Raw genomic sequence first — 10,420 nt, 5'->3', positions numbered from 1 at the left:
ACCCAGTGGCAAAGCTGAAATGCCCTCCCAGGCTAGACGGCCGTGTTTCTACATCCTTTTCCTGGAGCAGGCCTGGCACCCCTTGTGTAGACCGCTAGCGGCTGCGCCCCGGCCTTCTGTCCACCAGGAAGGCGCAGGCCCCGTCCGCCTCGCTGCCCGCCTCCCCTAGCCCACCCACCCGCCTGGCGCCGGCTGTGCTTCCTTCCAGCCTCGCTTGCAATTCAGGTGCGCCTGGAATTTACACCCATTCACTCCAGCGGGGGCAGGAACCCCTTCCTGACCCTGAACTTCTGTCCTAACCCTAACTTTCCCTGAGTCCTCACCTTTCCCTCCCACCCCCGGAGACACACCCTTCTCGAGCACGGGCTCAACACACCTTTCCTGGGAAAACCAAAAATGGAAGCAAATTTCGGGAAATAAAACTTATAAAACATCAATTCCTTAGGAGACCCAAACTTGGTGTTTCAGTTTTCTTGATTAAAGCAATACTTTCCCACCACCTCGATACAGAAATTGGTTGGCCCTTTTTTTTTGAACAGCAAATCTGATATTTTTAACCCGAAACTAATGATACAGACATTAGGGCTAATTAGCAACAGTTTTACAAGAATGGCCTTTTCCATTCTCTCTTTGTTTGGCCGCCTCGCAGCCTCTCACCTCCACCCCGGAGTGTTTAAGCATTGTAATGCGAACGAGCCGCCGCCTCCCCGCCCACCGGAGGGTTGTCCCCACAACCCCGGGGCTTGCGACTGAGGAAGGCGAATCTCCCTGAAGATTATAGTCCAAGCGTTTGTTAGGACAGACCCGTGAGGAGGCCCCTAGTTTCGCCGGACGGCCCGACTTCTGCTTCTAAGAACTTTGGGGGAAAGCATATTTCTCACCTGGGATATTTTTCTTTTAAAATGCTCTTTTTCACGTCAAGAAATTAACATTTTCCTTTGGGTGTTTTGGCAATGACTGTGAATTAAAGCCGGGTTAATATTTTTTTTCTTCTAAATTGTTAGGGGCCACAGACCAGAGGAAGATGGAGCGCTTCTTTTACAGGTATGAATACCGATCTTGAGTGTGAACTTTTTATTACTAGAGTTTGCCAGCTTAGGAAACGTGTTCTGTACCTCTGCATTGTTCTATTTCATCTCATTCAAACTTTAAAGAGCTGCCAACAGTGCTGCGTTTTTCCAAAAGACCTGGAACTTAAAGTTGCATCTACCTTTTTTACTGGCTTTTAACATCTTCAGTCAGGTTACTGGCTCTGCCTATGACATGACTAGTGGTTTCCTCCTCTTCTGTAAGAACAGGTCAACATTACAACGAAATTTAAAATATACTTCTGAGAAGGTTGAAGTTATAGACAGGTTTTCAATATTTGGAAACCGTTAAGAATAATGGGAAATGTTTTTTAACCTTGAACATCTTTTAAATGACTGGTGTAAATGAAATAGTTTGTGAAATGTGATTCGTCAATGACATTGAATGTCATCCAGCCATTTAAAATTACTATGAAAACTAGGTGCAGGGAAAAATATGTGATATAGAAGGCAGAAGACACTTAAAATTATATGCATGTGAGGATACATATTGGAAAGAGCTGGAAATTAGTTGGACTTCATTCTCATCATCTTTCTTTGGGTTGTTATATAAATCAACCATTTAAAAAGAAAGGGGTGGGGGGAGGAAAGTGGTGCTCTAGGATTTCTCTCCCTAGTGGCCTGTGGTGTTAACTCAAAGGGATTTTATTTGCTTTGTTTTGCTAATGGAGGTCTGATTTCCTCTTCCTAGTGTGATTTTGATCATGGCCTTTTCCAGAGCACTTGAACTGGGATTAGTCGCTGGTAAGAGACTTTGTTCTTTCGATCACTGGCAATTTTCAAGTGGCTGGAACATAGACTCAAGGAGTTAATTTTGTCATTCAGGATTGGGCAGCCTTGAACTTGCCCGTCTGTCACAGGGAGAGCTGGCCTTCAGAGATGATGGCCTTTGGTCCCAAGAGGAGCCTGCAATTCGTCACCAGCCTTCCCAGTTTGTAGCATCCATGGGAATCCAAAAGAGTAAGACGTACCCGCCTTAGATGTACGGTTTGGTATCTTTATCGTGGTCCTTTATGTGTTTTCTGAGTATCTTTTTGACACTTTCGCCTAAAAGAGTGATTCTGGAGCTGGGTAGAGGGATAGCTGGACTGGGTTTGATTCTGGGGATAATACAGGCATGCACTTCACACTGCCCTCCACCCCACCACAGAATACTTTCTCTCACAGAACACAAGTTTCCCTCACCTGATCCCACCACGCTGGGGATTCCAGGTACCACCACTGGCTTGGGCATGAAAAAAGATTTCTCTGTTCAAAAGCACAGGTAGCCAAAGGAACACTAAAAAGCAGAGTCTTATTCAGTGAGATTTACAATGTTTAGACATCTGCAAACACTTTGGGGAGATTAAGTCGTTACTGCCATATTAACCTTTTAAGAGAACTTTTCAGTCCCTCCACCCCTCTCAGCCACCTCTTCTTACATTTCAGGTAAGGAGCTGAACAGAACCTGCTGTTTGAATGGGGGAACCTGCATGCTGGGGTCCTTTTGTGCCTGCCCTCCCTCTTTCTATGGACGCAACTGTGAGCATGACTCTCGCAAAGAGTAAGTCCTTGAAAAAGGGGCTGGGGGCAGAGAGGGGAGGAGAAGTGGGGATTTAAAATCTGCATGTCCATTCATCCTCAGGAACTGTGGGTCTGTGCCCCATGACACCTGGCTGCCCAGGAAGTGTTCCATGTGTAAATGCTGGCATGGCCAGCTTCGCTGCTTTCCTCAGTCATTCCTACCTGGTTGTGGTAAGCAGAGGGTCCCCTCTTTTGCCCTCTCCGGTTAGTTAGTGGCCTGTGGACACTTAGTTACTGAGTATTTCCTCTTACCACATGGCTTGCTGCAAGCTGTCAGTCAAAGGTCTGCTTGTAAAAGCATCGAGGACTCCAGATTGGATGTTCATCCTGGCACCCTTGATATTTACTTCCTCAGTATGTGGCTAGTTGTGCCACCTTTCAGGTGGAGAGTTACTTTAAGTCTACCTGACACTTTATAGGATGTGAAACTCTGTAGAGGAAAATAAACAAGAAAAGTCTTGGCCTCTTAAATACCAAGAGATGCTCTCTGCTGTTCCTTTCTTTGGGCAGGGAGACCCAGACAGACTCCAGGGGGGAGCTCAGTTAGTGCCCACCCCAGAGTGGGATTGCAAGTGAAGGCAGCCGTCTGCTAATTAATTTGCGAGTGAAAGTCGCTCCGACTCTTTGCAACCCCATGGAATATACAGTCCATGGAATTTTCCAGGCCAGAATACTGGAGTGGGTAGCCTTTCCCTTCTCCAGGGGATCTTCCCAACCCAGGGATCGAACTCAGGTCTCCTGCATTGCAGGCGGATTCTTTACCAGCTGAGCCACAAGGGAAGCCCAGCGTGGGGTTGGGAAAACTCAACTTCAAGTATTGTACTTAAATTCCACGGGAGGATCTGAGCCCCCTTCTCCTTTCGCAGGAGCTTCTTCATGGATCCTAAAAGGTCCCTGTACGGCACTCCCTGGTGATTGGTCTCAGAACCCTTTCACCTTATTGATTTTTACTGATTTGAGAAAAACAATGACAGGAAGGGCAGGGACATAAAGGAGAACAAGAGAAGAGGGTTTGCTCCCTATCCCAACCTAAGCCAGATTTCAGAGGCCACCCTAGTTCAGAGGCCTCTCCTAGTCCTGACCCTGCAGATGTTAGAAATTGAAAATATTCAACAAATTGAAAATGAAAACAAATGCTTCATTGAGTACAAGATGGGACACCGATCCAGGCAGGGATTGTCTTGTCTATTTACACTGGGTATCAGACCCAGGTGGGCTTTCCTGGTGGCTCACATGGTAAAGAATCCGTCTGCAATGCTGGAGATCTGGGTTTGATTCCTGGGTTGGGAAGATTTCCTGGAGAAGTCCATGGACAGAGGAGCCTGGCAGGCAGCAGTCCATGGGATTGCAAAAATTTGGACATGACTGAGTAATGAACACACACACAAATACACATACACATCAGACCCAGAGTAGGTGATTGGAAGGTGTGGGTGGAATGGCTGGGTAGGTAGGGACCATATTTTCTCCCCAGAACTTGGGACCTGAAATATGCTGCCTCCTTATCATCAGACCCTAACCAAGTTCTGCCACACGCCAACAATTATAGGCTTCACCGGCAGGGTTAGATGCCCAGGTCTGAGAAAGACCAAGTTACCAGTGGGCCTGTGGCATCTTCTGTCAAAATATTTTTTCAGGGGAGTCTGACTGCAAGTAACTGGTAGGTACTGTTGATCCCATAAACACACTGTACTCAGTCTTGGACCCTAACTGCTTTGGGGCTCATGTGGATGAGTCACCCATGTGGGCAACAGGATAAAGTGCCAGAGGGATCGTCTTTAATGACCAAGTATCTCTATCTTCCAGATGGCCATGTGATGGATGAGCACCTCACAGCTTCCAGGACTCCAGAATTAACACTGTCTGCGTGTGCTCTTATGCTACCTGGCATCTGCCTTGCTATACAAAGTTATTATTAACCCACATTTCTTTTCAACATTTGTCATGCAGATTTCATGACCTGTAAAGGCTGTCTCTCTAATGTCTCAACTGAGAGATGACAATTTGTTAGTAGCCTTGAAATAGTGAATAGATTTCCCTGTGGTCCCTAAAAAGATTTCCTTGAAGCGCCAATTACTTTCCTCTGCCCTGCTCTCTCCAAAAAACTAGTTAAAAAAAAAAAGAGTAAGCCATCTCTTGTGCCCAACTCCTGTGTTTCTGATACATGTAACTGCCAAGGGCTTACAAATAATTTCCTTTAAACAGTTGAATTCTATATTCAGATTATTAAAGGTTACTCTCAATGTGGAACTGAGCATAAAGCTTTGAATGGAGTTGATTGACATCAGTTAAGACAGTATCTTGGAAAGGAAGGACCTGTAAGGGGAGCAGAGGAGAAGGAAGGGGGCAGATATCCACGGTGAGAGACACGGTGCTAGAGTGATGGAGGTGTGCATATATCCTGGGTGACTAGGTAGAAAAGTGGGAGCAAATGGGAGAGATTTGAGAAAATAAAATGAATGTCTTGGTTGATCTGGTGGCTACAGAGAAGCAAGTTAAAAGGCTAAGTTGAAGGGCAAGTTTCTGTCATCTATAGGAAGCTGTATGAGACAAGGGCACCTGTTTTCTGAAGGATTTATAAAAAGAATAAAAGTGAAAGTGAAGTTGCTCAGTCATGTCCGACTTTTTGCGACCCCATGGACTGTAGCCTACCAGGCTCCTCCCTCCATGGGATTCTGCAGGCAAGAGTACTGGAGTGGTTGCCATTTCCTTCTCCAGGGGATCTTCCTGGCCCAGGGATCGAACCCGGGTCTCCCGCATTCCAGGCAGACGCTTTAACCTCTGAGCCACTAGGGAAGCCCAGGGGAAAAGAATAAAGTCTCCTTTAAAAAAACTATCTAAATTCCCCTGATATATAAAGACTGCTTTATACATTATGATTTCTCTATACTATGCAATTATTTCAATGGTGGTAAAAGAAAATGTTCACAGTGTGTTTAGTTGTAAGCCACTGATAAAACCATATATTGTAAAGCCAATTTTAAAAATATGTATCTGTTCTGTCTAGTAAAAGTGGGAAGTACATTGACCAATGTGTGAACTGTGGTTATTTCTAGCTGGTGGCATTTTTCCTCTCACTTCTCTGTTTTCCGCAGTGAGGGTGTATTGTTTTTGTTTTCATATGGACCGTGATGACTACAACAGGCTTAAAGATAAGGGAACTGGAAAGGCCAAGAGCTCAAGGTGGTGCCCAGTTTTGTTTGTGGCTTTGGTGTGTGTGCTCTGCTGTGAGGGACAAGATCTGTTTCCATTATTTACATACTGTTGGATCCATAATTTGTGGTTTTCCAAATGAATGCCCTACAGATGCAAAATTCCAGAAGAGTGGAATTTTCTTTTGTTTTTTGCAATGTCCAGTGACAGAAGGTGAAATGGGATAAGCAAGGAAGCAGTGAGAGATACCACCAAGAGAGCTCAGAGCTGGAGAGAGGGCTGCCCAGTGGGGAGGGCTGGTCTGGCCACTTACTGGCAATGGGACCCAGTTTCCTAGTCTGAACCATGTTGGTCACTACACCACCGTGTTAGAATGAAGTGAACCAACTAAAACTCTAGCACAACAAGTTCCTCAACAAATGTCACAGTTCTTCTCTACCTTCCTATTTACCACAAATTACTTTAAAACATTTTTAGCCCAGAAATGAAAAAAAAAAAAAGACTTCAGAGTATTGAAATAAGGCTTTGTCTCATTTCATGAAACTGCTATGATCCCTAAGCATAATGTGAACACTGTTGGGACTGTGTTCTCCAAACTTGGACAATTCACATTCCACCTATTTGGGCCACATCACCTGTGCTTTAAATTGTAATTTATATTCAGTCATTATCATTTCAACTATTTTTTAAGTGTAAAGTTCAGTGACATTAAGTACATTCACACTGTTGGGCAACCATCACCACCATCCATTTCCACAACTTTTTCATCCTTTCAAACTGAAACTCAATAACAACTCATTTTTCCTCCCCACAGCCCCTGGCAGCCACTAGTTTATTTTGTGTTCATGAATTTATTCTAGACACCTCACATAATTAGTCATACACATCCTTTTGTGACTGGCATATTTCACTTAGTATACTGTCTTCAAGGTTCATCCATGTGTCAGAACTTCATCTTTTTTTAAAGGCCAAATAATATTCCATTATATGTATATACCACATTTGGTTATCTATCCATTAATGGCATTTGTTTTCTACCTTTTAGCTATTATGAATGATGTGATGTGAACATTGGTATATAAATATATCTTCCAGTCCCTGCTTTCAGTTCTTCGATGCATAGACTCACAAGTGGAATTGTTGGATCATATCATAATTCTGTTTTAATTTTGTAAAGAACTACTGTACGTTTCTCACAATAGCTTCACCATTTTACACGCCCATCAGCAATGCATAAATATTCCAATTTTCCTGCACCCTATTGCTTTCTGGGCACTGCTTTTTTTTTTTTTTTTTTTTCATAATAGCTATCCTAGTGGGTATGAAGTAGTATCTTATGTGGTTTTGATTTGCATTTTCCTAGTCATTGGTGATCTTGAATATCTATCCACTTTTTTTTAAGTGCTTTTTACTTGTCCAAAACAATAGCATTTGTGAAGCCTGAATAATTTATACCAGTCCCTAAAGTTTAAAGAACAAAAATGAATAATAATAATGTTCACCTGTATGCTATCTAAAATCATGAACCAAAAGTATATTCTGAGAAATGGTGTTCAAGGGGATGCAAAAGACTCTAGATTCTACCCTCAAAAGCCTTACAGACTGCTTGAAGCGTCCACATGGGAAACAATAAAGACACACCTGGGTCCACACTAGCTAGAAAGCATTTTGTCCTCTGGCCTGTTACTCCAAGTGGGCGGACTTGCCCTGGTTCACTCAAAACACTGTTGCTGAACCAGAGGTCTGATATCAGAGAAGGGCTTCTTAGTGTCCGCTTGCAATGCGGGAGACCTGGGTTCGATCCCTGGATTGGGAAGATCCCCTGGAGATGGAAATGGCAACCCACTCCAGCACTCTTGCCTGGAAAATCCCATGGACAGAGAAGCCTGGTAGGCTACAGTCCATGGGGTCACAAAGAGTCGGACACGACTGAGCGACTTCACTTCACTTCACATAAGAACTCAACCTTAACCTTGGAATATGACCACCTTTAAAATACCATCTTTAGAATATTTAATGACTTGAAATGTGTAAAACACAATGTCAGGTGAGAAAGGCAGAGTAGAGTGTAGCTTCAACTAGAGTTCATAAAAGGTAAGAAACATGAAAATATTGAAATGCTTATTTCCAGGTAGGGGTAAATTTTCATCTTGTTTTCTAAGCTAACTACAATTGCACATAATTGATTGTATAACGGGAAGTTAAGATTTTGTAAAGACTAAAGGCAAGAATTAGTTATCGTGTTTATATTTGTGAGGTCCATGGAAGTGTTCATGGGAGAGCAAGGCAGTTAGCCAGGGACAATTATGAAATTACAGGGGGAAAAAAATCGACTTCAAGATGAGTGGTTAGATGGAGAAGGGCTGTCTCTATTTCAGAGAAAATCAGGACAGATTTATGTGATGACAACGTCAATAAATAAAAGGAAGCTGGAGGAAACCACAGCACAGGGGAAAATGATTACTCTAGGATGAGTCCTGGGTCAGGTTCCCAGGAAGCTGAGCTGTGAGTGTTCAGAAGGAGCTTCCTGGGAAGAGCTCCTGAAAACAATACTTTCAGGGAGCTGCCTTTGGGAAGAAGTTAACTGCACGGTTGCTGTGCCTCAGAGATGCTATGTGTAACAGGCCTCAACAGATGCCGTGGGAGCTCCAGGGCTGGGATGGCCCTTCGGAGCTGTCTCTTGTTGAGGTAAGGGACCAGATCTTTGGACTTCTGAGTCAACAAGTCAGTAGGGAGGTTCCCCAAAAAGCTAAAAATAGAGTTGCCATATGATCCAGCAGCCTCACTCCTGGGCCTATATTTGGACAAAATTTGAAAAGATACAGGCACCTCTATGTTCATAGCAGCACTATTTACAATAGCCAAGATGTGGAAGCAACCAAAATGTCCAACAGCTGAATGGACAGAGAAGATGTGGTGCACATATATATACACACACACATAAATATAATGGGATGTTCCTCAGCCATAAAAAGGAAACAATGCCATTTGCAGCAACATGGATGGACCCAGACATGATCATACAAAGTGAAATAATTTAGAAAGAGACAAATACCATATCATATCTCCTATATAAAGAATTTAAAATATAATACAAATGAACTTATCTATAAAACAGGCTCGCAGACATACAGAAGACTTGTATGATGCAAGTAGATGCATCTTCATACAGAAGATGCCAAGGGGGATGGGTAGGGGAGGGATAGATTGAGGGTTGGAACTAGCAGATACAAACTATTATATATAGGATGGATAAACAATGAGGTCCTACTGTATAGCACGAGGAACTCTAGTCAATATCCTGTAATAAACCACAAATGGAAAAGAAAAAAATGCAATATCCACCTTGGCAGAGGTACCGCTGGGCCTGTATAATACAAGCATCTCTCAAGGAGTAGGGTGATAAATATGATCTGTGCCTCCACTCCTCCTTCTCCTTCTACTATTCCTGTCTCCCCACCCCTCCTCCAACTACTGTGGGGGAAGAACCACTCTGTGAGCTGAATCCCCCCACAGGTCTCCCATAGATCCCATAACACTCCAACACCCTGATTTGTTTTCCTGTCTGTCTCCCGCACTGGTCTGTCAGCATCCTCAGCCCCTGGGTGCCAAACCTCCAGGGACTCTAGAGCTGCTCTGTAGATACTGTAGATGGAGGAGGGAGGGAAGAAGAGGGGTAGGAAGGCAGGAAGGGGACTGGTTCCTTATCGTCTCCTTTCTCATTAACAGCTGCATTAAAGACAATTAACACTTCTGGAGACCATCTCCTACATCCCCATCGAGAGGGAAGATGATAAAGACAGGAGAAACAGGCAGCATGCTGTTTGACAAAACTGACCTCAGTATGGGCTGTGGCTCCTTCAGAGAAGAAGGCCCTCCCCAGCTGTGGTCGCTTCCAGCAGCCTCTGCAACTCCCAGGAGACTTGGCCCACCTCACCCACTAGGTCAACTCTGATCGGGGGAGGGGGGGGGGAGAAAAATGAAGAAAAGAAAGCAGAAGAGGGAGGTCACAATTCTTCTCCTAAGTGATGTAGCACTTCTAAGCCACACAATCATTTCTTAGATTGAATGCATGATGTAAATTAACCTATCACAGATTAACCCCAGTTGCACAGGAAGCCCTCCATGCAGTAGGAATCAGAAGACAAGTGTGATATTATCTAATTCCAGATCACTCTGGTTTATTTTTATTCAGAAAAAAAAAAAAGCCAAGGACTACAGACTAGATACATCAGCATGTAATCAACGTCAATCAGAAAAACTGATATTATTATAGGGTTTACCAGACTAGCCCATCAAAATAAAACCCATGTGCTATGAGATGAAAATCAAATTTTGTCTGGAATCATAAAAAGTAAGATGTTTATTTTTCTATAGTACTTGGAGATATTTGGATAAAAGGTGTTTCCCACTCTGAAGTGTGTCCCAGTTATACAAACACATTCCAGTTATAAACAGAAATGTCAACTGCCCCATCCAACAAAACACAGCCTTGGTTAGATTCTTCGCCTAAGACCCTTCCCTCAAAGCTTGGGCTCTATCTCCACTCAGAGTTGTTGATGGTCTTGGCTTCATCTCTGCCAGCCTAAGCGCAGCCTAACCAAGGGTCAGAGTCA

General features: G+C 43.7%; 1 protein-coding gene across 1 annotated transcript; it reads left to right on the top strand.

Annotated features, from left to right (window-relative positions):
• Window positions 1-1,024: 1,024 nt before the first annotated feature.
• On the top strand, window positions 1,025-4,570 carry CRIPTO (cripto, EGF-CFC family member). Its single transcript, XM_068983171.1, has 6 exons — window positions 1,025-1,044; window positions 1,780-1,832; window positions 1,914-2,048; window positions 2,517-2,631; window positions 2,713-2,822; window positions 4,458-4,570. The coding sequence occupies exons 1-6, from the start codon at window positions 1,025-1,027 to the stop codon at window positions 4,568-4,570; spliced, it is 546 nt and encodes a 181-aa protein (XP_068839272.1).
• The last annotated feature ends 5,850 nt before the right edge of the window (window positions 4,571-10,420 follow it).

This window comes from Capricornis sumatraensis, chromosome 10 (genome assembly GCF_032405125.1).
Source record: "Capricornis sumatraensis isolate serow.1 chromosome 10, serow.2, whole genome shotgun sequence".
In the NCBI taxonomy this organism is placed as follows: Eukaryota; Metazoa; Chordata; class Mammalia; order Artiodactyla; family Bovidae; genus Capricornis; species Capricornis sumatraensis.
This window is presented reverse-complemented; position numbering and strand designations above follow the sequence as displayed.